Source organism: Zophobas morio, unplaced genomic scaffold (genome assembly GCF_036711695.1).
Source record: "Zophobas morio isolate AGI-343-1 ecotype UQ-CSIRO unplaced genomic scaffold, CSIRO_AGI_Zmor_V1 ptg000025l, whole genome shotgun sequence".
Taxonomy (NCBI): Eukaryota; Metazoa; Arthropoda; class Insecta; order Coleoptera; family Tenebrionidae; genus Zophobas; species Zophobas morio.
Window position 1 is genome coordinate 779610 of NW_026972130.1, and position 26062 is coordinate 805671.

General features: G+C 47.9%; 11 protein-coding genes and 2 non-coding genes across 13 annotated transcripts; 7 read left to right on the top strand and 6 right to left on the bottom strand.

Annotated features, from left to right (window-relative positions):
• The first annotated feature begins 3873 nt into the window (after positions 1–3873).
• Positions 3874–4248, top strand: LOC135135807 (histone H2A). Its single transcript, XM_064064928.1, has one exon. It carries the CDS (start codon positions 3874–3876, stop codon positions 4246–4248), a length of 375 nt encoding a protein of 124 aa, XP_063920998.1.
• A 595-nt stretch (positions 4249–4843) lies between these two features.
• Positions 4844–5155, bottom strand: LOC135135872 (histone H4). Its single transcript, XM_064064992.1, has one exon. It carries the CDS (start codon positions 5153–5155, stop codon positions 4844–4846), a length of 312 nt encoding a protein of 103 aa, XP_063921062.1.
• Positions 5156–5438: 283 nt separating this feature from the next.
• On the top strand, positions 5439–5849 carry LOC135135808 (histone H3). Its single transcript, XM_064064929.1, has one exon. The coding sequence runs from the start codon at positions 5439–5441 to the stop codon at positions 5847–5849; it is 411 nt and encodes a 136-aa protein (XP_063920999.1).
• Positions 5850–6279: 430 nt separating this feature from the next.
• On the bottom strand, positions 6280–7068 carry LOC135135809 (late histone H1-like). The gene has a single exon (XM_064064930.1). The coding sequence runs from the start codon at positions 7066–7068 to the stop codon at positions 6280–6282; it is 789 nt and encodes a 262-aa protein (XP_063921000.1).
• A 6486-nt stretch (positions 7069–13554) lies between these two features.
• LOC135135960 (5S ribosomal RNA) lies at positions 13555–13673 on the top strand. Its single transcript, XR_010281646.1, has one exon. It is a non-coding gene; the product is annotated as a 5S ribosomal RNA (ribosomal RNA).
• Positions 13674–14802: 1129 nt separating this feature from the next.
• Positions 14803–15174, bottom strand: LOC135135810 (histone H2B). Its single transcript, XM_064064931.1, has one exon. It carries the CDS (start codon positions 15172–15174, stop codon positions 14803–14805), a length of 372 nt encoding a protein of 123 aa, XP_063921001.1.
• Positions 15175–15490: 316 nt separating this feature from the next.
• LOC135135811 (histone H2A) lies at positions 15491–15865 on the top strand. The gene has a single exon (XM_064064932.1). The coding sequence runs from the start codon at positions 15491–15493 to the stop codon at positions 15863–15865; it is 375 nt and encodes a 124-aa protein (XP_063921002.1).
• A 595-nt stretch (positions 15866–16460) lies between these two features.
• Positions 16461–16772, bottom strand: LOC135135873 (histone H4). Its single transcript, XM_064064993.1, has one exon. The coding sequence runs from the start codon at positions 16770–16772 to the stop codon at positions 16461–16463; it is 312 nt and encodes a 103-aa protein (XP_063921063.1).
• A 291-nt stretch (positions 16773–17063) lies between these two features.
• LOC135135813 (histone H3) lies at positions 17064–17474 on the top strand. The gene has a single exon (XM_064064933.1). It carries the CDS (start codon positions 17064–17066, stop codon positions 17472–17474), a length of 411 nt encoding a protein of 136 aa, XP_063921003.1.
• A 430-nt stretch (positions 17475–17904) lies between these two features.
• On the bottom strand, positions 17905–18693 carry LOC135135814 (late histone H1-like). The gene has a single exon (XM_064064934.1). The coding sequence runs from the start codon at positions 18691–18693 to the stop codon at positions 17905–17907; it is 789 nt and encodes a 262-aa protein (XP_063921004.1).
• Positions 18694–20342: 1649 nt separating this feature from the next.
• LOC135135961 (5S ribosomal RNA) lies at positions 20343–20461 on the top strand. The gene has a single exon (XR_010281647.1). It is a non-coding gene; the product is annotated as a 5S ribosomal RNA (ribosomal RNA).
• Positions 20462–21589: 1128 nt separating this feature from the next.
• Positions 21590–21961, bottom strand: LOC135135815 (histone H2B). Its single transcript, XM_064064935.1, has one exon. The coding sequence runs from the start codon at positions 21959–21961 to the stop codon at positions 21590–21592; it is 372 nt and encodes a 123-aa protein (XP_063921005.1).
• Positions 21962–25160: 3199 nt separating this feature from the next.
• LOC135135816 (histone H2A) lies at positions 25161–25535 on the top strand. The gene has a single exon (XM_064064937.1). It carries the CDS (start codon positions 25161–25163, stop codon positions 25533–25535), a length of 375 nt encoding a protein of 124 aa, XP_063921007.1.
• Positions 25536–26062: the final 527 nt, after the last annotated feature.

Here is a 26062-nt window from a genome sequence, read left to right on the forward strand (position 1 = left end):
TTAAACCTCAGAACGAACATCAACCCGTCTGGCAACAGACTCCATTTCACCTTCGATGGCTAATCTAACAAACGTTTCTCAGCGTGCTGGCGACTCCAGCCAGCACGCCGCCACAGCCCCACTCCCCACCCCCGTGCCTAATCCAGTGCAGGACGCCCCCCATCCCATCAATATCTCCACCGTTAACATCGACGGAATAAATCGCAAATACCACTCTCTTAAACACTTCATCGAAACCGACCAAATTCAAATCCTGGCACTAACGGAAACAAAAACTTCCCGCCAAATAAAAATCAACAATTTCACAACCTATCACCGCCCCTCCAATATCCGAAACGCTCGAGGAACAGCACTGCTAATATCATCTAAAATACCTTCCTCGCCCCACATTCTACCAGACAATCTCGCAGACCTCGAAGCCACTGCCGCAAACGTCTTAATCCACAACCTCTCAATAACCATAATTTCTTATTATAACCCTCCGTTAGAAAACATATCAACCCCTCTGCTGCGATATTTCTCAAATCTTCCAAACGCCATCCTACTTGGTGACTTCAATGCAAGACACAAAGACTTCGGCGATCATAATTTCAACAGAAATGGCATCACATTAGTCAATAACCTCATTAACCTCCCCATCTACCGCACAAAAAATCGCCAACCCACCTTCATAAACCACCACGGCTCTTCAATTATCGACCATATTCTCGTTACCGAGACACTAACCCCTTTAATAAACGATACCTGCACAATAGGCACAACAGTAACCTCCTTCCACCAACCCCTAACAACCCAAATTCTTCTGCCCGCCCCTCCTCCACCCCCAACATATGTACCCATATTCGACTTTAAACACGCCGACTGGCAAAAATACAAAAAACACATCGTAGAAAATCTCCCACAAATCAATCCAACACGCGAACCGGAAACAATCGACAATCAAGTCACACTTTTAACCGACATAATAACACAAGCAAAAAACACTTCAGTAAAAATCAAACACATCCCAAAAGACAAACGCCCGCTCCCCGAAAGAATTCTAAATTTAATCAAACATAAACGTAAACTCTTTCGAACATTTGTCAGAACTCGCGACCCCTTCATTAAAACACACTTCAATCGCCTCAATGCACAAATCCGCCGCGACATCAACCAGTACCGCGAAGAGCAATGGTCAAACACGTGCGCGAAACTTGATTATAGAAACGGGAAAGAGTACTGGAACACCTTCAAAACACTAACCGGACAAAAACCACAAAAAACACACTACCTAAAACACAACGGTACATTCCTAACCTCCCACCAAGATCAAGCAAACCTTTTCGCGGAAACACTTCAAGCAATCCATTCAACTCCACAAAACCCCAACTTCAACCAAAATTTCTTTGACAAAGTCTCCCAAGAAGTCCAAGATTTCCGCGAAAGCCCACCCAACTTTGCGTCACAACCCGACGATGACCTATCAAACCCAACATCTCCAGACGAAGTCTCATCCTTTATCAAAAGTCTAAAAAACTCCAAAGCCCCCGGCCCCGACGAAATAAAAGCCATCCTCCTGAAAAATCTCCCCGAACCCGCAATAATTGCCCTAACTACAATCTACAACAGCTGCATATCCTCCTCCTACTTCCCAAAAGCGTGGAAATCCGCATCAACGATCATGATCCCTAAACCTGGCAAGGACAAATACGACCCCTTATCCTATCGCCCAATTTCTCTCCTCAACATCATGGGCAAAATCTTTGAAAAAATCCTTGCATCACGTTTAGCCCCATTCCTCGAAACACACAACCTTCTCCCAGACCAACAATTCGGCTTCAGACCTCAACGCTCCACCATCAACCCTCTAATAGAATTCCACACAGACACCACCAGACACTCAAACCTCAAAGAGTGCACAGCCGCAGTCTTTCTAGACATAGAACGTGCTTTTGACAAAGTCTGGCACGACGGCCTAATCCATAAACTCATCTCCCTAAAACTCAACCCCGCTTTCATCCTGCTTATGGACTCATTCCTAACTAACAGATCCTGCAATGTAAAAATTTCGAACACCAAATCTAGAAAAGTTAGCATAGACGCCGGGGTCCCCCAAGGCTCCGTGCTCTCTCCCACTATGTATTTGATTTACTGCAGCGATTTTCCCTTTTCAGACAACACACGAACCAAGACCAGGATGTTCGCAGACGACACGGCCTTCTGGTCGTCCAACAAATGCCCCACCCGAGCCGCCGCCAACATCCAGCATCTACTCCGAAAATTCGAGGAATGGGCCAACAAATGGAGAATCTCACCCAATCCCAAAAAATCCCAATCAATCCTTATATCCTACCCGCATGCCATTCCCAAACAATACGCTTTCTCCCGAACCAAACTAACACTACACAACCAACCCATCCCCAAACAAAAAACCATCAAATATCTCGGTATCACCTTCTCCCAAACCTGCTCCCTCCTCGCTGACCTCGACCTCACCCTAAAAAAGATCCGAAACCGAGCCAACCTCCTATACCTAATCCGCGGCCGCATCCGCGGCTGCAACACCGAAACCCTGCTACACACCTACAAATCCTTCATCCGGCCCGTCATAGAATACCGAGCCCCTCTTTATGCCTCCCTTTCCCAACGAATTCTCAATAGAATCCTAGCATGCGAACGAAAAATCCTACGCAGAATCCTCAAACTAGACTACAAATTCCCCTCCTCGCATGTTCACACCACCGCCAAAACTCCCACTATCGCTTCACGACTAACCGAACTCCAACAGAAATACATCCACCGCACCCTAAACTCCACCAACACAATAGCCATCCAAACTCTTCACACTTCCCACAAATACCCAACTAACAATAACCGCCTCCTAAACCGCATTCCCAAAATACCCAAAACCAAGCACAAACACCCCCCAACAGCCCTACTATCCAAACTATACCCAAACCTACCCGAAGCCCTCCAGTCCATCGTCGAAGAGACTCCCTTCTCTCTGAGATGAACCACCTCCCTCCCAAGGACCCGACCCCAAGACCACTGTATATTGTAAATATTGTAAATAAGCTTATAACCACTATCCAATTTTTCAATTTTCAAATACTTTTCTATCTAGTAATAGCTCTAATTATAGGAATGAAATGTAAATATCTTAAGGACTCTATGTAAACTTGTGTTGAAAAGGCCCTAAGCCTCAGCAGCACCACATATGATTGTTATTAGACTAAGAACCCCCACTGTAAAACCCATATTATAAATAAAAAAAAAAAATGTATTGTTGTTGTGCGACTACTTTTATAACGGACCGTCTACCGACTCAGGCCACGCCCATTCGTCCTAGCCTTCCTATGCGCCGAACTGAACCGACCGCACGGAGGGTATAAAGCCTAAGCCGCGACCGCCGGTCCGATACACTCCCGACCGCATCGCCTCCAAGGTGTTGCACATCTAACGCCAGCGCATAGCGCATTTTTCTGTTTCAGATCTCTCCACCGGCCGCAGGACCGCGAGGAAGAGCCGACGATGGGGGCCAACTCCTAGGCAATCAATAGCTCAACCGAGCTCGGTAGCGCAGCTCCCGCTGTGTCTACCGGGATGCGCGTTGTGGGTGTAAGGGACAATGTCCTGGTACCCGAGCAGAAGAAGGAGGGGTTTTAGGGCGGTAACCATTCCCCCAGTACCACCGTAGGCCGCAGAAGAGGCCAAGAACCATTACGGTGGTCTGCGTAGACATTTCCCCTCCACCAAAAAAAAAAAAAAAAAAAAAAAAAAAAAAACCGGTCCGATACATAACCGAATAACGCAGCAGTCGATTACGTGTGTCGTCGCCGCTCGTCGCTCGCTCTTCTTGTTTATATTTCGTTTTTCGCAAGAAAATTAAAGAAAATGTCAGGACGTGGAAAGGGAGGAAAAGTCAAGGGAAAGGCGAAGTCCCGTTCGAGCCGTGCCGGTCTTCAGTTCCCCGTCGGCAGGATCCATCGTCTCCTCCGTAAAGGAAACTACGCCGAACGCGTCGGTGCCGGAGCTCCCGTCTACCTCGCCGCCGTCATGGAATATCTGGCCGCCGAAGTTCTCGAGTTGGCAGGAAACGCCGCCAGAGACAACAAGAAGACCAGGATCATTCCCAGACATTTGCAGTTGGCGATCAGGAACGACGAAGAGTTGAACAAGCTCCTTTCCGGAGTGACGATCGCCCAAGGCGGCGTTCTGCCCAACATCCAGGCGGTCCTCTTGCCCAAGAAGACCGAAAAGAAGCCTTAAACTCTTTTCATTTTTTTTAAAGAAACGGACCGGACGGACGACCGCTTTACCGAGAAAAAAAAAGAAAAACAACAACCCACATCATCGGCCCTTCTCAGGGCCACTAATTTTTTTCAAACGATTAAATGCTCGCAAACTTATCTTAATGGAAAACAAACAAAAAAAAATAATAGAAAGAAAGAAAAGTACTTTATATGACACGATATCGTTTTTCGATTCGAAAACGTTAATTTTTTTCTTATTGTTCGTTCATTTTTAAGCTTTCTCTCTGTCACTTCTCGTGAATTTTACTGCAAACGTTTAAAAATACGTGATTTTAATTTAATTTTTTTCCTTTTTCCATTTTATATCGTCATTATTATTTCTTTAAAAAAAACCAACACAACCAACCATTCATTCATTCATTCATTCATTCATTCATTATTTATTCTCGACATATAGTAAGCGAAATTTTTTATTCGTTAGAAAAATTTTGTGGTTCTGAAAAGAACCGTTTTTTTTTTTTTCTCCGATCTCGTTTGTTGTCGTGGCGTATATACGGAAAAGTCAAAGAATCAAAATCAGCGACGATTAAATTTCTTGCTATTGCAAAAAATTAACCGCCGAAACCGTAGAGGGTGCGTCCTTGACGTTTCAAAGCGTAGACGACGTCCATGGCGGTGACGGTCTTACGTTTGGCGTGTTCGGTGTAGGTGACGGCGTCACGGATCACGTTCTCGAGGAACACCTTGAGGACGCCTCTGGTTTCTTCGTAGATCAACCCGGAGATACGTTTCACACCGCCGCGACGGGCCAATCTTCTGATGGCCGGTTTCGTTATGCCCTGGATGTTGTCGCGCAGGACTTTGCGATGACGTTTCGCGCCACCTTTTCCCAAGCCTTTGCCTCCTTTTCCTCTACCGGTCATCTTGGAATATCTTCGAAGAAGCTTGCGAGCGACGTGGATTCAGAACGGTGTTCGTAAGGGAACTGCGAAAATTAGGCGTCGTTTTATAACGTTTCCGAGCTACGCCCATTTCTGGTCCCGCTCGACCAATAGACACGCGCAGAGAGCGACTTTGTAGCGGTGAACGTTATATAAGGTTCGCCGCGAGCCCGTCGGCCGTTATTTCCAGTCAACGTGTTCGTAACGTCCGTCTGCTGCGTGTTCGTTCGTCGATCGATTTTAATCTTTCGCTTATTTTTTCGAAATGGCAAGAACAAAACAGACCGCTCGTAAATCTACGGGAGGAAAAGCCCCCAGAAAACAGCTCGCCACTAAGGCCGCGAGAAAAAGCGCACCGGCGACCGGCGGCGTCAAGAAACCCCATCGTTACAGGCCCGGAACCGTCGCTCTCCGAGAGATCCGTCGTTATCAGAAGAGCACCGAACTTTTGATCCGCAAACTGCCCTTCCAACGTCTCGTCAGGGAGATCGCCCAGGACTTCAAGACCGACTTGCGTTTCCAGAGTTCCGCCGTGATGGCTCTCCAGGAAGCTAGCGAAGCTTACCTCGTCGGTCTCTTCGAAGATACCAACTTGTGCGCCATCCACGCCAAACGCGTCACCATCATGCCCAAAGACATCCAGCTGGCGAGACGCATTCGCGGAGAAAGAGCTTAAAAAAAAAAAATCGACCGACCATCAATCACACCGTCATCTCTCAACTGTCAGTTCTCTTTTCGAAAGAGACAAAAAAATCGGTTCTTTTCAGAACCTCAATATTTTTCCTAACGAATAAAAAATTAAGCAACTTTTTCGAGAATCGAATCGTTCGAAAACTTAAATAAAAGATAAAAAATTTAAATTAAGGCATGCAAATTCATTCATTCATTCAAATCAATCTTATCAATCATTTATTTATTTCTTTCTTTCTTTCTTTCTTTCATTCATTATTCGATTTATATGGTCGAGCGAAAATTTTAATTCGTTTGAAAAAAATTTGTGGCCCTGAAAAGGGCCATTTATGCGTGCCCCTTCGTCGATATGTACGATCGGAGCACCGCCGGGAAACAACAACAACGACGTCGTCGTCATCATCTTCTTCGAACGCTCACTTTTTTCTTTTCGGAGAAGCGGCTTTCTTCGCTTTGGCGGAGACGGCCTTGGTGGACTTGGGTTTCGGAGCTTTCGGTTTCTTCGTGGGTCCGGCCTTGTTAGATCTTTTCGCTTTCGAAGGAGATTTCGCCTTCGACGCCGCTCTGGCGGCAGCGGCGGCGGCGGCCTTCTTCTCTGCGGCGGAGGCGCTGGCAGCGGCGGCGGCGGCCTTCTTCGCTTTGGCCACGGAAGCGGTCTTCTTTTCGGCGGCGGCCTTTTTCGCTTTCGGCGCGGTCTTCTTCGAAACCTTAGAAGCCGCCTTCTCGCCGGCGGCGGCGGCGGCGGCTCCGGCGGAAGCGCGTTTTCCCGCGCCTATCGCGGCTTTCTTCGTCCTGCCGGCGCCGGATTTCCTCTTCCTTTCGGCGGCGGAGGCGGCGGCTTTGGCACCGCCGGCGGTCGTGGAGGCCAACTTGAAAGAACCGGAAGCACCTTTGCCTTTCGTCTGGACGAGGGAACCGGAAGCGACGGCGCCTTTCAGGTATTTCTTGATGAACGGAGCAACTTTTTCGGCGTCGACCTTGTAGTTGGCGGCGACGAATTTTTTGATGGCCTGGAGGGACGATCCGCCGCGTTCTTTCAAACCTTTGATGGCGTTGGTCACCATCTCCGAAGTCGGCGGATGGGAAGGTTTGCTCCTGGGATTCTTCGCTTTCTTTTCCTTCTTGGCGTGAGGCGTTCCGGCGGAGGAGGCGGCGGCCGAAGCTGTCACCGCGGCGGAAGCTGTTTGATTTTCTACGTCTGCCATTTTACCGAACAACTGATTGTTTTTGTTATTAAAAAAAGTCGATGGTTATCGGTCGCACGATCGAATTTGAATAGTGGCGAAAACGAATCAATCAATCAATCAATCAAAATACATTTATTCAAGCAATTATATGTTACAATTTGAACCTTAAGATATTTACAATACTTGGGGGCGCTGCTGAGGCTTAGGGCCTTTTCAGCGCTGGGCTTAGTTACAATATAAAGGGGTTATTAATTATCTTAATACTAACAATGGTAGGTTTGTTTACAGTTTTGTGCTTAAATAAATATACATTTCATTCTAATTCTTATGGCTAATTGTTGTCTTCGTGTTGTCGTCTTCTTTTCTTGAACTTGGTCCTGGTCCTGGGGTGTTGGTGGTGGCTGAAAGAGAAAAGGGGGTTTTCGTTGTCGTCGTCGTCGTCGGTTGTCCTTGTCCAGGTCAGGGTTCAAGTGGGTCGTGGGGCTGTAGGTGGAGGGGTGGTGTCGATGGCGGGGCGGGGACGGCAGCGTCAGCGTCCTCGCAGCGATATGGGTGTGTGGTCTACAAGCTCCTGGAGAGCCTGCGGGAGGTCGGGGTAAAGGGTTTCCAGGAGGGCGGTGGGTGCGTGTTTAAATTTGTTTTTGGGGACGCGCGGCAGGCGGTGTAGGAGTCTGTTATTCGCGGCTGGGTATTTGTATGATGTGTGTAGGTTTTCTATGGCTATGGTGTTGTTACTGGTGAGTGTTCTTTTGACGTATTTTTGTTGAAGTGTTTTTAGTCGGTCTCGGATGGGGGTTGCTTTTGTGCGTTGGTAGACGTGTTCGGATGGATATCTGGGGTGGAGTCTGTATGCCCGACGTAGGATTTTGCGTTCGCATGTGGTTAGTCTGTGTATGGCTCTGTTTGGGAGTGTCGCGTAGAGTGTTGCCCGGTAGTCGATAATTGGGCGTATGAAGGAGTTGTAGGTGTATTTGATGGTTTCGGGGTTACAGCCGCGGATGCGGCCTCGGATTAGGTAAAGGAGGTTGGAACGGTTTCGGATTTTTTTGAGGGAGTTTTCGAGGTCTGGAATCAGGGAACAGTTTTCGGAGAAAGTGATGCCCAAATATCGGACTGTTTTGTGTTGTGGTATTTGTTCGTCATGCAATGTTAGTCGCGAGTGTTGGAATTTGTAGCGTTTCGAGGTTGCACCAGGGTAGGTCATGCATATGGATTGGGATTTCAGGGCGTTGGGTTTGACTCGCCAGTTGTTGGCCCACGTTTCATATCGCCGGAGTGCTTCCTGTATGGTGGAGGTGGCTCGTTCGGGGTCTCGGTGGGACGTCCAGAACGCGGTGTCGTCGGCGAACATCCTCGTCTTCGTTCTGGGCGTATCTGTAATTGGAAAGTCACTGCAGTAAATGGAGTACAGTATAGGTGAGAGCGCGGAGCCTTGGGGGACCCCGGCTCGAATGTTTACAGGTTGTGAATGGAAGTTTTGTACTTTGACTCTGCAGGAGCGGTTGTGTAGGAACGAGTCTAGAAGAATGATGAATTTTGGGTTTATTTGGAGTTTGATGAGTTTATAGATTAAACCATCATGCCAGACCTTGTCGAATGCACGTTCTATGTCCAGAAAGACGGCGATTGTGCATTCTTTGAGGTTGGCGAATCGGGTAGAATCGGTATGGAGCTCTAGAATAGGGTTCAATGTGGAGCGTTGCGAGCGAAATCCGAATTGTTGCTGAGGGATTATGTTGTTTGTTTCTAGGAAGTAAGTTAGACGGTTGGTGAGGATTTTTTCGAATATTTTGCCCGAGATATTTAATAGTGAAATTGGGCGATAGGAGAGTGGGCTGCGGGGGTCTTTTCCGGGTTTGGGGATCATGATTGTGGAGGCTTGTTTCCATGAAGTCGGGAAGTATGAGGCGTTGAGACAGGAATTGTAGATGTTGGCCAGAGCTTGAAGGGCTGTTGGCGGAAGGTTTTTTAGAAATATCGCCTTGATTTGATCTGGTCCTGGGGCTTTGGAATTTTTGAGGCATTTGATGCGGGATTCGACTTCTTGGAGGGAGATGTCGTCGGTTAAGTCTTCGTTATTGTCGGGAACGTGCATGTTGAGGAGGGCTAAGGGATGGAAGGGCTGGTCGCGGAAGTCTTGCACTTCTTCGGACACAAGGTTGAAAAAATCGTGGTTGAAGTTGGGGTCTAATGAGATTTCGTGTATTTGTTGGAGAGTTTGAGCGAAGGCGTTGCTCTTGTCTTCGGGGGTGGATAGGAAAGTGTTATTTTGTATTAGGTGTGTGGTGGTTTGTGTTTTTTGTCCGGTGAGTAGTTTAAATTTGTCCCAATATTGTTTTCCGTTTCGGTAGTCTAGTTTTGCGCAGGTGTTCGACCACTGTTCTTCCCGGAATTGATTTATATCGCGTCTTATTTGGGCATTTAAGCGGTTAAAGTGTGTTTTGAGTTGTGGGTTACGTGTGCGCGTGATTTCTCGGTAGATCTGGCGTTTTTGTTTTATTAGATTTAGGATTCGCGTAGGCAGTGGCCGTTTGTTTTTCGGGATGTGTTTACGCGGGATAGCGAGTTCTTTGGCGGCTGTGATGGTGTCTGTGAGTAGTGTGATCTGTCGGTCAATTTCGTGTGTGTCGCGAGTTATGTTGATCGGTGGCAGGTTTTCGGAAATGTGTTGTTTGTATTTTGCCCAGTCGGCGTGTTTGATGTCGTCTATGGTTATGTAGGTTGCTGGTGGCTGTGGGGCGGGAAGTAAAAGTTGGGCTGTTAGTGGTAGGTGTGGGGAGGTGACCGTTGTTCCAATCTGACATTGTAGGTTGAATTTGGGGGTCAGTGTTTCGGAGATGATTATGTGGTCGATTATCGATTGACCTTTATGGCTGATGAAGGTGGGGTGCCTGTTTTCAAGGCGATAAATGGGGAAGTTTGTTAGATAATTGACTAGCTTTCTGCCGTTTGAGTTCGTGGAGGTATCGCCGAAGTCAATATGCCTGGAGTTGAAGTCGCCCATTAGTATGGCGTTGGGGAGATGTGAAGCGTATTCGAAGAGGAGGGATGAGAGGGCTTCTTGGGGCGGATTGTAATGGCATATTATTGTGATAGAAATGTTGGCAATTAGGACATTTACGGCAATAGCTTCGAGGTTTGCAAGATTTGGTGGTAGATCATGCCGGGTGGATGGAATTTTGTTTGAGATTATTAGGGCTGTGCCTCGTGCGTTATTCATGATTGAGGGTCTGTGATAAGTGGTAAAGCGTGGGATTTTTATTTCCCGTTTAGTTTTGGTTTCGGTTAGGCCGAGGACTTGGATATTGTCGGTTTCGATGAAGTTTTTGAGGGCATGCATTTTGTGTCTTGCGTTGTCGATGTTGGCTGTGGCTATATTGATGAAATGTAGATTGGCAGCGGCGTGGGGGGGGTTGTGGGGCTGAGGAATTGGGGGTGTGGGTGCCGCACGTTGGGCTGGGGGCCCAGCGTGCGGCGGGGTGGGGGAAACATGCACGTTGGTTGTGCTACCCATTACGCATCAAAGGTGAAATGGATGAGCCGACCCGAATGATTTATTCGGGTCTTCAAGTTGAAAATTGCTAAGGAAGCGTCCTGAATGGCTTGTTGAGTTTTGGGTCTGTTCAGAGGGAGCAGGTCGAAGAGGGTTTTGGTGACGAAAGCGATGAGGGCTTTCGCATGAACTTGGGACAGGTTGATTTCTTCTGGGGCTTCGTCGGTTACGTCGACGGGGTCGGCGAATTCCGTCGGTGGATCGATGATGATCGTCGGGAGGGTTTGTGTCTCGTCTGTGACGGTTAATTTGTGGAATTCGGGGCATTTTCTTGACCATGCGGGATGGGGGCCTTTGCAGAAGGGGCATTCTGGGTCTTCCTTGGGGCATTTGTTGGGCGCATGGGTTCCAGTGCAGCGGGGGCAAATGGGTTTCTGGGAACACTCGGAAGCTTGGTGTCCCAGCGTGAAGCATTTGGCGCATTGGACGGGGGTTGGTGGTGGTGCATTGGAAGGTTCGCACCTGTGGAGACGGCCGAAGAGAACAATGCCGTCGGTCAGGAGTGAGTCGATGGTTATTACATCGTCGGAGATTAGTCTGATGAGGGGGGTGGGTTTATTGGTTTTTCTGGAAATGATTCGCCACATTTTGTGGACTTTGAGGTGGGGGGCGCTTATTAGAATGTCGCGCTCTTCAATGTCATGGTCTACGTCTTTAATGACGATTGAAAATAGGGGAGACTTTTTTGCTGGGTTTTGGATTTTCTTGGGGCGATTGATGGGTTTGATTGAAATGCGAGCGTCCGAAGTGGCCACTCGGAGGCGGTTTTCGAAGGATGCTGGGATTTCGTTTCGGGTTATCAGAAGGCAGGATTTGTTATAATTAACTTTGAGGGTGTCAATGTCATTTAGGAGTAGGTGGGTGGTTAGGACGTCAAAGAATTTTTTTTGTGTGGCGAAGGCTTGCGGAATGTTTTGTACTGTGTACTTGAAGAGTTCGGGGTTGGATGACGTGGAGCGGAGGGTTGCTGATGTGTCGGCCGAGGAACGGCCCGAAGTAGATGGGGTAGACGTTGCGGATGATGTTGGTGACGACGATGCGGAGTGGGTCGGGGATTTTGTTGGTTTGTTACCATTTGAGAGGGCAAGCAAATAATTGGGGTTTGACCCACCTGGTTTTGTTGGTGTCGGAGGCATCGTGGGGGCTGCTGCGGCTGCTGTAGCTGCCGTGGAGGCGGCTGCCATGGCTATGGCTGCGGCGGTGGCTGCTGCGTCTTCGGCGGTGGCTGCCGGGGATGCTGGTCCTGAGGCTTGGGTTGGGGCGCGGCGTGACGTAGCGGATGGCTTCGTCGGCGGGGCCCTGGTCACAGTGGAATTGCTTCTAAGCTTACGAGGTCCGGAAGACATCCTTCCTGGACGATGCGTAGATCGAAACTGTGGCGAAAACGACGTCTAAGTGTCCCCGACGTAAACCAAGCGGACTGTAAACTAAACGCGCGACTTTGACGGAATTCGCTCGAAATCGGCGGCCTCGCGCTCGACTTTCGGGTGATGACATCGTTCTCTTTTCGCCGTCACCACCGCCTCCTTGTCGTTAGACGGACGAAACACGGCCTCAGACCTTCCTCGACGTTTATTCGAGTATTTTTCGACGAAGCGGGAATCGGCGAATCGGCAGGGCGTCCGTCCGGACGCTCGCTCGAAGAAGACCTTGTCAAAAGTCGAACAACGTACCGAAGGTGGACGTCGACGCTCCGACGTCCGTCGTCGCCGCCACCGTGACGACGCTTCGACGAGGTGAGCCTCCGTCCATGCTTTCCGGTTTTTTACACCCTCGGGGACGATCGGAAGACGTTTTCTCGTCAAAAAACGCCTCCGAAAGAGGCAAGGTACGGTCAAAATCGTCACCGCTTCGAAGCGACTCTTCCGATTTCGACGATCTCCTGGGGCACGGGGGGCTCCTTCGACGTAGATCGTCGAACGAAAACGACGGAACGGACTTTCGGCCGTCCTCCGGTGGCGGTCTCGTCTCTGTACGAGGATGGGAACATTAAAAATTTCCATGTCGAAGCCGCGACGAGATGATTCGGTCTCGTCGTTTCCTCGTACCTCGAAACGACGAGGAAATTCGGATTTTTTTTATTTTTTTCCGTACGAGATCGATCGACGATCGAAATTGCACGTCTGACGAAAATTTCCTTGCGGATTTTTCCAAAAGTTTCTTCGTTTCGAGTGTCGTTTTCGAGCCGGGACCGAGCGCGGAAACCCGCAGCACCGCACCGACGGCGAACGAAAATTCTTTCTTCGATTCACGTACGATACGTTTTCTGTCTTTCCTGTGGCCGCTTTTCATAGTTTTATTTTCTTTTTTTTTTTTCCTTCTTCTTTCGAAGATCTGAAAGACTGTACATTCTATGGAGTTTATTTAATCTATTATTGTTTACAGACGAACGAACTTCGAACTATTTTAACATCTTTCAACTATTATTTTTTAATTCAATTCACTTACACTATTATATTATCAAGGCAAGTGTTTTTCAAAGCATTCGAACCATCGAGATACGGCGAATTTATGACGGCGGTTGTTTGTAAAATATTGCAAATGCTGCTTTTTGGGTTATATTTATATATATGTTGTCCAGGACTTGTTTTTTACGTATATTTACGATTACATTCACACACAGGTGGCCAGGTGGCGGTAGGGGTAATTAATCCGGCGGACGAAGATGGTTTATGGTTTGTTTTTACCTACGTCCGCCGTGATTGTGCCTTATGTGCCTGGTTCGTCTCTTTGTCGGTCTTGTCGTCCTTTCCCTATCCTGTCGGTGGCATTCGTCTGTTAGTTGTACGTGCGTGATGTGCTTGTTTGTTTGTTTGGTATTTTGTGTTGCAGACCGCTGCGCTGTGCTGCGCTCCTCGATCTTCGATGTTCGTTCGTCGGATCTTGGCACTTTTGCTTCGACGTTTCGACTTCTCGGATCCATTTCTACTGATTTTTTACCCTTATCATCAGGCAACGGCCATACCACGTTGATAGCACCGGTTCTCGTCCGATCACCGAAGTTAAGCAACGTCGGGCGCGGTCAGTACTTGGATGGGTGACCGCTTGGGAACACCGCGTGCCGTTGTCTTCTTCTTTTTGTTAAACTTTAGTTTTTAGTAAAAAAACGATGTGTTTATTATAAGTAGTATGTCATAAGTTAAGCTAGTTTTTAATTTAGAATTTAAGTTAGTCGCTAAGATTTTCCACTCGCGTCCTTCGACTCGAAATTTTCAAACACTCCGCTCCCTTCTCCCGCCCGATTTTTTGTTTTTGTTTTGCCCTATTGCGAACACCCCCCTTATTCTTTTTTTTTTTTTTTTTTTTTTTTTTTTTTTTTTTTTTTTAAGTCCAAAAAAAAATTTACAAGTCCAGATCAGATCGAGGTGTCGCGTAACGACACTCTACTAGGTTTATAAAATAATGGATATTTATGTCTGCGACGATAAAATAAAATTTAAAGCACGACGAGAACTTATAAACGAACGCCGTACATGGACAACGAGATCAGAATCATTCAGGAAGACTCGAAAAGAAACGAATCGATGATTAAATATCTTTTAATTTGAAATTTATTCACGCTCGATCGTGAAAATGCAAAAAAACGGCCGTTTTGTTAGGAACATGCGTTATTTATCGTACGCGAGTTCCTCGAACAGACGGCCAGTATAGATTTGCATCAGTTTCGTAATTCTAGTATTAAAATAATGATAAAAAACGCGACCGTTTTCTTCTCGATCTTATGATTTCCTGATAAAATCGATCGTAGAGAGCACAGCGCTTCGTTATGAAGAAATAAATAATATAAATTCCTTCTTGCGGCGGGGGGAAAAAAAGAAAGAAAAAAAAAACAAGTACGTTCCCGTGACCTGACTTATTTACATATCGTATAAAAATCGATCGATAAAAATATATCGCTGTTTTTTAACATAGTTTCATTTCGAAAACCTCTAACCGAAATCGATCGTACGTACGTACGACGCGGACGGAATTTAAACATCGCACACCCCGAAACGAAAAGTATCATTTTATTCGTTCATTTAATAATCGAATAATAATAAAGGGGAAAGAAACATTCTCGAGGTTCGTTAATCTCTTATTTGTAAGGAATGCGATTTGTGGTTCTGAAAAGAACCGATTTGTTTGTTGTTGTTGTTGTTTTTTTTTTTTTTCCGGAAAGATGGACGACGGACGACGACAGAAATGATAACAAAATCATTCTACTTGGAGCTGGTGTACTTGGTGACGGCTTTGGTACCTTCGGAGACGGCGTGCTTGGCCAATTCACCGGGCAAGAGGAGACGTACGGCGGTCTGAATCTCCCTGCTGGTGATGGTCGAACGTTTGTTGTAGTGGGCGAGGCGGGAAGCTTCGGCGGCGATACGTTCGAAGATGTCGTTCACGAAACTGTTCATGATGGACATCGCCTTGCTCGAGATACCGGTGTCGGGATGTACTTGTTTCAACACCTTGTAGATGTAGATAGCGTAGCTCTCCTTCCTCCTGCGCTTCTTCTTCTTGTCGCTCTTCGAAATGTTCTTTTGGGCCTTTCCGGCCTTCTTGGCGGCTTTACCGCTAGTCTTGGGTGGCATCTTCGAATATTCGATAAGAGTTTAACAGAACAGAACAGAACGCAACGCTACGCTCGGTTCTCGACGAACGAATAAAAATATCACCCCGCGTGCGACTACTTTTATAACGGACCGTCTACCGACTCAGGCCACGCCCATTCGTCCTAGCCTTCCTATGCGCCGAACTGAACCGACCGCACGGAGGGTATAAAGCCTAAGCCGCGACCGCCGGTCCGATACATAACCGAATAACGCAGCAGTCGATTACGTGTGTCGTCGCCGCTCGTCGCTCGCTCTTCTTGTTTATATTTCGTTTTTCGCAAGAAAATTAAAGAAAATGTCAGGACGTGGAAAGGGAGGAAAAGTCAAGGGAAAGGCGAAGTCCCGTTCGAGCCGTGCCGGTCTTCAGTTCCCCGTCGGCAGGATCCATCGTCTCCTCCGTAAAGGAAACTACGCCGAACGCGTCGGTGCCGGAGCTCCCGTCTACCTCGCCGCCGTCATGGAATATCTGGCCGCCGAAGTTCTCGAGTTGGCAGGAAACGCCGCCAGAGACAACAAGAAGACCAGGATCATTCCCAGACATTTGCAGTTGGCGATCAGGAACGACGAAGAGTTGAACAAGCTCCTTTCCGGAGTGACGATCGCCCAAGGCGGCGTTCTGCCCAACATCCAGGCGGTCCTCTTGCCCAAGAAGACCGAAAAGAAGCCTTAAACTCTTTTCATTTTTTTTAAAGAAACGGACCGGACGGACGACCGCTTTACCGAGAAAAAAAAAGAAAAACAACAACCCACATCATCGGCCCTTCTCAGGGCCACTAATTTTTTTCAAACGATTAAATGCTCGCAAACTTATCTTAATGGAAAACAAACAAAAAAAAATAATAGAAAGAAAGAAAAGTACTTTATATGACACGATATCGTTTTTCGATTCGAAAACGTTAATTTTTTTCTTATTGTTCGTTCATTTTTAAGCTTTCTCTCTGTCACTTCTCGTGAATTTTACTGCAAACGTTTAAAAATACGTGATTTTAATTTAATTTTTTTCCTTTTTCCATTTTATATCGTCATTATTATTTCTTTAAAAAAAACCAACACAACCAACCATTCATTCATTCATTCATTCATTCATTCATTATTTATTCTCGACATATAGTAAGCGAAATTTTTTATTCGTTAGAAAAATTTTGTGGTTCTGAAAAGAACCGTTTTTTTTTTTTTCTCCGATCTCGTTTGTTGTCGTGGCGTATATACGGAAAAGTCAAAGAATCAAAATCAGCGACGATTAAATTTCTTGCTATTGCAAAAAATTAACCGCCGAAACCGTAGAGGGTGCGTCCTTGACGTTTCAAAGCGTAGACGACGTCCATGGCGGTGACGGTCTTACGTTTGGCGTGTTCGGTGTAGGTGACGGCGTCACGGATCACGTTCTCGAGGAACACCTTGAGGACGCCTCTGGTTTCTTCGTAGATCAACCCGGAGATACGTTTCACACCGCCGCGACGGGCCAATCTTCTGATGGCCGGTTTCGTTATGCCCTGGATGTTGTCGCGCAGGACTTTGCGATGACGTTTCGCGCCACCTTTTCCCAAGCCTTTGCCTCCTTTTCCTCTACCGGTCATCTTGGAATATCTTCGAAGAAGCTTGCGAGCGACGTGGATTCAGAACGGTGTTCGTAAGGGAACTGCGAAAATTACGAAATTCGGCGTCGTTTTATAACGTTTCCGAGCTACGCCCATTTCTGGTCCCGCTCGACCAATAGACACGCGCAGAGAGCGACTTTGTAGCGGTGAACGTTATATAAGGTTCGCCGCGAGCCCGTCGGCCGTTATTTCCAGTCAACGTGTTCGTAACGTCCGTCTGCTGCGTGTTCGTTCGTCGATCGATTTTAATCTTTCGCTTATTTTTTCGAAATGGCAAGAACAAAACAGACCGCTCGTAAATCTACGGGAGGAAAAGCCCCCAGAAAACAGCTCGCCACTAAGGCCGCGAGAAAAAGCGCACCGGCGACCGGCGGCGTCAAGAAACCCCATCGTTACAGGCCCGGAACCGTCGCTCTCCGAGAGATCCGTCGTTATCAGAAGAGCACCGAACTTTTGATCCGCAAACTGCCCTTCCAACGTCTCGTCAGGGAGATCGCCCAGGACTTCAAGACCGACTTGCGTTTCCAGAGTTCCGCCGTGATGGCTCTCCAGGAAGCTAGCGAAGCTTACCTCGTCGGTCTCTTCGAAGATACCAACTTGTGCGCCATCCACGCCAAACGCGTCACCATCATGCCCAAAGACATCCAGCTGGCGAGACGCATTCGCGGAGAAAGAGCTTAAAAAAAAAAAATCGACCGACCATCAATCACACCGTCATCTCTCAACTGTCAGTTCTCTTTTCGAAAGAGACAAAAAAATCGGTTCTTTTCAGAACCTCAATATTTTTCCTAACGAATAAAAAATTAAGCAACTTTTTCGAGAATCGAATCGTTCGAAAACTTAAATAAAAGATAAAAAATTTAAATTAAGGCATGCAAATTCATTCATTCATTCAAATCAATCTTATCAATCATTTATTTATTTCTTTCTTTCTTTCTTTCTTTCATTCATTATTCGATTTATATGGTCGAGCGAAAATTTTAATTCGTTTGAAAAAAATTTGTGGCCCTGAAAAGGGCCATTTATGCGTGCCCCTTCGTCGATATGTACGATCGGAGCACCGCCGGGAAACAACAACAACGACGTCGTCGTCATCATCTTCTTCGAACGCTCACTTTTTTCTTTTCGGAGAAGCGGCTTTCTTCGCTTTGGCGGAGACGGCCTTGGTGGACTTGGGTTTCGGAGCTTTCGGTTTCTTCGTGGGTCCGGCCTTGTTAGATCTTTTCGCTTTCGAAGGAGATTTCGCCTTCGACGCCGCTCTGGCGGCAGCGGCGGCGGCGGCCTTCTTCTCTGCGGCGGAGGCGCTGGCAGCGGCGGCGGCGGCCTTCTTCGCTTTGGCCACGGAAGCGGTCTTCTTTTCGGCGGCGGCCTTTTTCGCTTTCGGCGCGGTCTTCTTCGAAACCTTAGAAGCCGCCTTCTCGCCGGCGGCGGCGGCGGCGGCTCCGGCGGAAGCGCGTTTTCCCGCGCCTATCGCGGCTTTCTTCGTCCTGCCGGCGCCGGATTTCCTCTTCCTTTCGGCGGCGGAGGCGGCGGCTTTGGCACCGCCGGCGGTCGTGGAGGCCAACTTGAAAGAACCGGAAGCACCTTTGCCTTTCGTCTGGACGAGGGAACCGGAAGCGACGGCGCCTTTCAGGTATTTCTTGATGAACGGAGCAACTTTTTCGGCGTCGACCTTGTAGTTGGCGGCGACGAATTTTTTGATGGCCTGGAGGGACGATCCGCCGCGTTCTTTCAAACCTTTGATGGCGTTGGTCACCATCTCCGAAGTCGGCGGATGGGAAGGTTTGCTCCTGGGATTCTTCGCTTTCTTTTCCTTCTTGGCGTGAGGCGTTCCGGCGGAGGAGGCGGCGGCCGAAGCTGTCACCGCGGCGGAAGCTGTTTGATTTTCTACGTCTGCCATTTTACCGAACAACTGATTGTTTTTGTTATTAAAAAAAGTCGATGGTTATCGGTCGCACGATCGAATTTGAATAGTGGCGAAAACGACGTCTAAGTGTCCCCGACGTAAACCAAGCGGACTGTAAACTAAACGCGCGACTTTGACGGAATTCGCTCGAAATCGGCGGCCTCGCGCTCGACTTTCGGGTGATGACATCGTTCTCTTTTCGCCGTCACCACCGCCTCCTTGTCGTTAGACGGACGAAACACGGCCTCAGACCTTCCTCGACGTTTATTCGAGTATTTTTCGACGAAGCGGGAATCGGCGAATCGGCAGGGCGTCCGTCCGGACGCTCGCTCGAAGAAGACCTTGTCAAAAGTCGAACAACGTACCGAAGGTGGACGTCGACGCTCCGACGTCCGTCGTCGCCGCCACCGTGACGACGCTTCGACGAGGTGAGCCTCCGTCCATGCTTTCCGGTTTTTTACACCCTCGGGGACGATCGGAAGACGTTTTCTCGTCAAAAAACGCCTCCGAAAGAGGCAAGGTACGGTCAAAATCGTCACCGCTTCGAAGCGACTCTTCCGATTTCGACGATCTCCTGGGGCACGGGGGGCTCCTTCGACGTAGATCGTCGAACGAAAACGACGGAACGGACTTTCGGCCGTCCTCCGGTGGCGGTCTCGTCTCTGTACGAGGATGGGAACATTAAAAATTTCCATGTCGAAGCCGCGACGAGATGATTCGGTCTCGTCGTTTCCTCGTACCTCGAAACGACGAGGAAATTCGGATTTTTTTTATTTTTTTCCGTACGAGATCGATCGACGATCGAAATTGCACGTCTGACGAAAATTTCCTTGCGGATTTTTCCAAAAGTTTCTTCGTTTCGAGTGTCGTTTTCGAGCCGGGACCGAGCGCGGAAACCCGCAGCACCGCACCGACGGCGAACGAAAATTCTTTCTTCGATTCACGTACGATACGTTTTCTGTCTTTCCTGTGGCCGCTTTTCATAGTTTTATTTTCTTTTTTTTTTTTCCTTCTTCTTTCGAAGATCTGAAAGACTGTACATTCTATGGAGTTTATTTAATCTATTATTGTTTACAGACGAACGAACTTCGAACTATTTTAACATCTTTCAACTATTATTTTTTAATTCAATTCACTTACACTATTATATTATCAAGGCAAGTGTTTTTCAAAGCATTCGAACCATCGAGATACGGCGAATTTATGACGGCGGTTGTTTGTAAAATATTGCAAATGCTGCTTTTTGGGTTATATTTATATATATGTTGTCCAGGACTTGTTTTTTACGTATATTTACGATTACATTCACACACAGGTGGCCAGGTGGCGGTAGGGGTAATTAATCCGGCGGACGAAGATGGTTTATGGTTTGTTTTTACCTACGTCCGCCGTGATTGTGCCTTATGTGCCTGGTTCGTCTCTTTGTCGGTCTTGTCGTCCTTTCCCTATCCTGTCGGTGGCATTCGTCTGTTAGTTGTACGTGCGTGATGTGCTTGTTTGTTTGTTTGGTATTTTGTGTTGCAGACCGCTGCGCTGTGCTGCGCTCCTCGATCTTCGATGTTCGTTCGTCGGATCTTGGCACTTTTGCTTCGACGTTTCGACTTCTCGGATCCATTTCTACTGATTTTTTACCCTTATCATCAGGCAACGGCCATACCACGTTGATAGCACCGGTTCTCGTCCGATCACCGAAGTTAAGCAACGTCGGGCGCGGTCAGTACTTGGATGGGTGACCGCTTGGGAACACCGCGTGCCGTTGTCTTCTTCTTTTTGTTAAACTTTAGTTTTTAGTAAAAAAACGATGTGTTTATTATAAGTAGTATGTCATAAGTTAAGCTAGTTTTTAATTTAGAATTTAAGTTAGTCGCTAAGATTTTCCACTCGCGTCCTTCGACTCGAAATTTTCAAACACTCCGCTCCCTTCTCCCGCCCGATTTTTTGTTTTTGTTTTGCCCTATTGCGAACACCCCCCTTATTCTTTTTTTTTTTTTTTTTTTTTTTTTTTTTTTTTTTTTTTAAGTCCAAAAAAAAATTTACAAGTCCAGATCAGATCGAGGTGTCGCGTAACGACACTCTACTAGGTTTATAAAATAATGGATATTTATGTCTGCGACGATAAAATAAAATTTAAAGCACGACGAGAACTTATAAACGAACGCCGTACATGGACAACGAGATCAGAATCATTCAGGAAGACTCGAAAAGAAACGAATCGATGATTAAATATCTTTTAATTTGAAATTTATTCACGCTCGATCGTGAAAATGCAAAAAAACGGCCGTTTTGTTAGGAACATGCGTTATTTATCGTACGCGAGTTCCTCGAACAGACGGCCAGTATAGATTTGCATCAGTTTCGTAATTCTAGTATTAAAATAATGATAAAAAACGCGACCGTTTTCTTCTCGATCTTATGATTTCCTGATAAAATCGATCGTAGAGAGCACAGCGCTTCGTTATGAAGAAATAAATAATATAAATTCCTTCTTGCGGCGGGGGGAAAAAAAGAAAGAAAAAAAAAACAAGTACGTTCCCGTGACCTGACTTATTTACATATCGTATAAAAATCGATCGATAAAAATATATCGCTGTTTTTTAACATAGTTTCATTTCGAAAACCTCTAACCGAAATCGATCGTACGTACGTACGACGCGGACGGAATTTAAACATCGCACACCCCGAAACGAAAAGTATCATTTTATTCGTTCATTTAATAATCGAATAATAATAAAGGGGAAAGAAACATTCTCGAGGTTCGTTAATCTCTTATTTGTAAGGAATGCGATTTGTGGTTCTGAAAAGAACCGATTTGTTTGTTGTTGTTGTTGTTTTTTTTTTTTTTCCGGAAAGATGGACGACGGACGACGACAGAAATGATAACAAAATCATTCTACTTGGAGCTGGTGTACTTGGTGACGGCTTTGGTACCTTCGGAGACGGCGTGCTTGGCCAATTCACCGGGCAAGAGGAGACGTACGGCGGTCTGAATCTCCCTGCTGGTGATGGTCGAACGTTTGTTGTAGTGGGCGAGGCGGGAAGCTTCGGCGGCGATACGTTCGAAGATGTCGTTCACGAAACTGTTCATGATGGACATCGCCTTGCTCGAGATACCGGTGTCGGGATGTACTTGTTTCAACACCTTGTAGATGTAGATAGCGTAGCTCTCCTTCCTCCTGCGCTTCTTCTTCTTGTCGCTCTTCGAAATGTTCTTTTGGGCCTTTCCGGCCTTCTTGGCGGCTTTACCGCTAGTCTTGGGTGGCATCTTCGAATATTCGATAAGAGTTTAACAGAACAGAACAGAACGCAACGCTACGCTCGGTTCTCGACGAACGAATAAAAATATCACTTTTTTTTTTTTTTTTTTTTTTTTTTGGTGGAGGGGAAATGTCTACGCAGACCACCGTAATGGTTCTTGGCCTCTTCTGCGGCCTACGGTGGTACTGGGGGAATGGTTACCGCCCTAAAACCCCTCCTTCTTCTGCTCGGGTACCAGGACATTGTCCCTTACACCCACAACGCGCATCCCGGTAGACACAGCGGGGGCTGCGCTACCGAGCTCGGTTGAGCTATTGATTGCCTAGGAGTTGGCCCCCATCGTCGGCTCTTCCTCGCGGTCCTGCGGCCGGTGGAGAGATCTGAAACAGAAACAATGCGCTATGCGCTGGCGTTAGATGTGCAACACCTTGGAGGCGATGCGGTCGGGAATTTGGGAAGGCCGGGAAAGGCCGGTCGGTGGAGACGGCAGGTGGTGTTACTTGCCGATTCGGTCTTCAAGCAGCGCCCTACGGGGCCGCTTGCGACTGGGGGGGGCTTCCTCGTCGAACTCGTAGTCGACGGCTTCTCGCACCAGGGGGTTGGGGTGCTCTTCAGCTTTCCTGAAGGCTCGGAGGGCGACTTCGTGCAGGAACTCCTTCAGCGGCGGGAGGTTGGCCTCTCGGAGCAGTTGGGCGTTTCTGACGAACCATGGGGCTTTGAAAACCTGTCGGAGAATTTTCGTCTGGATGACTTCCAGACGGTGGAACTGGGTTTTGGAGGGTTCATAGCTCCAGGCCACTGAAGCATAGGACATGGTGGGGCGGATGATGGCGCGATACAGCAACAACTTGTTCCTGATCGACACCTTACTGCGCCTTCCGATCAGCGCAGACAACGAACCCTTTATCTTGTTCGTATTGGCCACGATGTAGTCAATATGAGGGATAAAGGACAGCCGTTTGTCGACGATGACACCTAGGTATTTTGCTTGGCTCCGCCAAGGGATGACCCGGTTAAACATCGTGACGTTTCCTTCAGGCCCAGTACGTCTTTTCGAGATAAGAAGCGCAGTGCTCTTTTCTGGATTGACTGTAATGAGCCATCGTTTGCACCACTCCTCCAGCGCATCCACGGCCTCCTGTAAGTAGGAGGTTACGAGGTGCGGCATTTTGGAGCGCGTAAGGATAGCCGTGTCGTCCGCGTAGATCGCAAGGCTAGTTCGGGGGAGTTTGGGTATGTCCGCGGTGAAAACCGCGTACAGGAGCGGGGAAAGCGCCGAGCCCTGGGGGACTCCTGCGCTAATTGGATGCTCCGCAGATAAAGCGTGCCCAATGCGTGCTTTAAACGTGCGGGAATCCAGGAAAGATTGGATGAGCTGCACCATCGCCAACGGCACGCCTGCTTGGTGAAGCTTGTAAACAAGTCCATCATGCCAGACGGTGTCGAAAGCCTTCGCAACGTCGAGGAACACCGCGCCAGTCAATTGTTTCCATTCAATTGATTTTGCGGCGAATTCGACTACTCGGAGGAGTTGTTCGGAGGTTGAGTGTTGGGGGCGAAAACCGAACTGTTCATCGGGGACTACGCCTCGTTCGTTGACGAACTCAGCTAGCCGTTTCCGAATCACACGTTCAGCGATCTTCCCCACGGACGATAGGAGACTGATGGGTCGATGATTTTCCGGGAAAATGTGATTTTTCCCCGGTTTCGGGATGAAAATGACGTGGGCTTCTTTCCACCTAGCTGGAAAAAGACGGAATTTAAACATTGCATTAATTATACCTGCTAGTGCGACGATGGCTTCGTCGGAGAGGTTCTTCAATGCTTTGTTCGGGATGCCATCTGGGCCTGGGGCTTTCCTGGGTTTGAGGAGTCGGATGATTTCGCGGATTTCGTCGGGATGGACTTCGCGGATCTGGTCGTCTTCGTCGGGTTCTGCCATTCGAATTTCTTCGACGGTTTCCTCGACGAGGTCCAGGTGCTCGTCATCTGCATCAGGGTCGATGTTCGTCTGGCATTGGTTCTCCAGACTGTGAGCGAAGGCGGCGGCTTTGTCCTCTTCTGTGAAGACGATGCCGTTGTTCGCGCTGTGGATCGGTGGAAGTGGCCGCTTGTCGCTTCTCAGCGCATTGGCCATTTTCCAGGTCGATCCGTCCACGGTGTTCAGGGATTCTAGTCGTTGTTCCCACTGCTCGTTCCTAAGATTGAGCAGTGCTCGCCGGACTTCCCATTGGAGGCGGTTCGCTGCAGTCCGGTCGTCCTGTTCTCCAGTTCGTCGTGCTGTTCGTCTGGCTCTGTTCTTTTCCCTGATGAGATTCGCGATACGCTGTGGTATCGCGGGCCGTTTGAATGGCCGCACAGGGCGTCGAATTGAGGTCGCGTCGATGGAGGCTCGGATACGATTTTCGTAGTCCAGGGTTGCTCTTTCGACTTGCTCGCTGTCCTGGAAATTCGTTACAAACTCACCAAAGTTGCCCTTGATATGTTCGGCGAATTTCGTCCAGTCCGTGGTCGTGATTATGTTGGCCGCGGGATCGTTGGGTTCGTTCCCGATGCGCATAATCACCGGGAGGTGGTCGGAGTGGAGCTCGTCGACGACGTTGACGTCCACTTCGTGTCGGAGATTCTTGACGAGGGCAATGTCCAAGACATCACCTGGTGCATCTGGTCGGGCTCGGTGGTAGAACGTCGGTTCCTCGGTGGAGATGACGTCTACTTCCGCGGTGTTATGGAGGAAGGTTAGGAGACGCCTTCCGTTCGCGTTGTTCTGGCGGCTGTGCCAGTCCGAATGCTTGGCGTTGAAATCGCCAGCTGCGATGGTGGCCTCTTCGCCTGCGACGAGGTCAGCGATGTCTTCAACCTGGAGCGTGTTGGAGTTGTTGTAACAAGCGATTAGGCGCAGAGGCCCTCTCGCAGTCACAACGGTTACCGCCGTCGCTTCTAGTTGTCGGAGATCGGGGAATAAAAATATCACCCCGCGTGCGACTACTTTTATAACGGACCGTCTACCGACTCAGGCCACGCCCATTCGTCCTAGCCTTCCTATGCGCCGAACTGAACCGACCGCACGGAGGGTATAAAGCCTAAGCCGCGACCGCCGGTCCGATACATAACCGAATAACGCAGCAGTCGATTACGTGTGTCGTCGCCGCTCGTCGCTCGCTCTTCTTGTTTATATTTCGTTTTTCGCAAGAAAATTAAAGAAAATGTCAGGACGTGGAAAGGGAGGAAAAGTCAAGGGAAAGGCGAAGTCCCGTTCGAGCCGTGCCGGTCTTCAGTTCCCCGTCGGCAGGATCCATCGTCTCCTCCGTAAAGGAAACTACGCCGAACGCGTCGGTGCCGGAGCTCCCGTCTACCTCGCCGCCGTCATGGAATATCTGGCCGCCGAAGTTCTCGAGTTGGCAGGAAACGCCGCCAGAGACAACAAGAAGACCAGGATCATTCCCAGACATTTGCAGTTGGCGATCAGGAACGACGAAGAGTTGAACAAGCTCCTTTCCGGAGTGACGATCGCCCAAGGCGGCGTTCTGCCCAACATCCAGGCGGTCCTCTTGCCCAAGAAGACCGAAAAGAAGCCTTAAACTCTTTTCATTTTTTTTAAAGAAACGGACCGGACGGACGACCGCTTTACCGAGAAAAAAAAAGAAAAACAACAACCCACATCATCGGCCCTTCTCAGGGCCACTAATTTTTTTCAAACGATTAAATGCTCGCAAACTTATCTTAATGGAAAACAAACAAAAAAAAATAATAGAAAGAAAGAAAAGTACTTTATATGACACGATATCGTTTTTCGATTCGAAAACGTTAATTTTTTTCTTATTGTTCGTTCATTTTTAAGCTTTCTCTCTGTCACTTCTCGTGAATTTTACTGCAAACGTTTAAAAATACGTGATTTTAATTTAATTTTTTTCCTTTTTCCATTTTATATCGTCATTATTATTTCTTTAAAAAAAACCAACACAACCAACCATTCATTCATTCATTATTTATTCTCGACATATAGTAAGCGAAATTTTTTATTCGTTAGAAAAATTTTGTGGTTCTGAAAAGAACCGTTTTTTTTTTTTTCTCCGATCTCGTTTGTTGTCGTGGCGTATATACGGAA

Coding starts and splice junctions, on each gene's coding strand:
- LOC135135807 (XM_064064928.1), top strand. CDS start 3,874: ATGTCAGGACGTGGAAAGGGAGGAAAAGTCAAGGGAAAGGCGAAGTCC.
- LOC135135872 (XM_064064992.1), bottom strand. CDS start 5,155: ATGACCGGTAGAGGAAAAGGAGGCAAAGGCTTGGGAAAAGGTGGCGCG.
- LOC135135808 (XM_064064929.1), top strand. CDS start 5,439: ATGGCAAGAACAAAACAGACCGCTCGTAAATCTACGGGAGGAAAAGCC.
- LOC135135809 (XM_064064930.1), bottom strand. CDS start 7,068: ATGGCAGACGTAGAAAATCAAACAGCTTCCGCCGCGGTGACAGCTTCG.
- LOC135135810 (XM_064064931.1), bottom strand. CDS start 15,174: ATGCCACCCAAGACTAGCGGTAAAGCCGCCAAGAAGGCCGGAAAGGCC.
- LOC135135811 (XM_064064932.1), top strand. CDS start 15,491: ATGTCAGGACGTGGAAAGGGAGGAAAAGTCAAGGGAAAGGCGAAGTCC.
- LOC135135873 (XM_064064993.1), bottom strand. CDS start 16,772: ATGACCGGTAGAGGAAAAGGAGGCAAAGGCTTGGGAAAAGGTGGCGCG.
- LOC135135813 (XM_064064933.1), top strand. CDS start 17,064: ATGGCAAGAACAAAACAGACCGCTCGTAAATCTACGGGAGGAAAAGCC.
- LOC135135814 (XM_064064934.1), bottom strand. CDS start 18,693: ATGGCAGACGTAGAAAATCAAACAGCTTCCGCCGCGGTGACAGCTTCG.
- LOC135135815 (XM_064064935.1), bottom strand. CDS start 21,961: ATGCCACCCAAGACTAGCGGTAAAGCCGCCAAGAAGGCCGGAAAGGCC.
- LOC135135816 (XM_064064937.1), top strand. CDS start 25,161: ATGTCAGGACGTGGAAAGGGAGGAAAAGTCAAGGGAAAGGCGAAGTCC.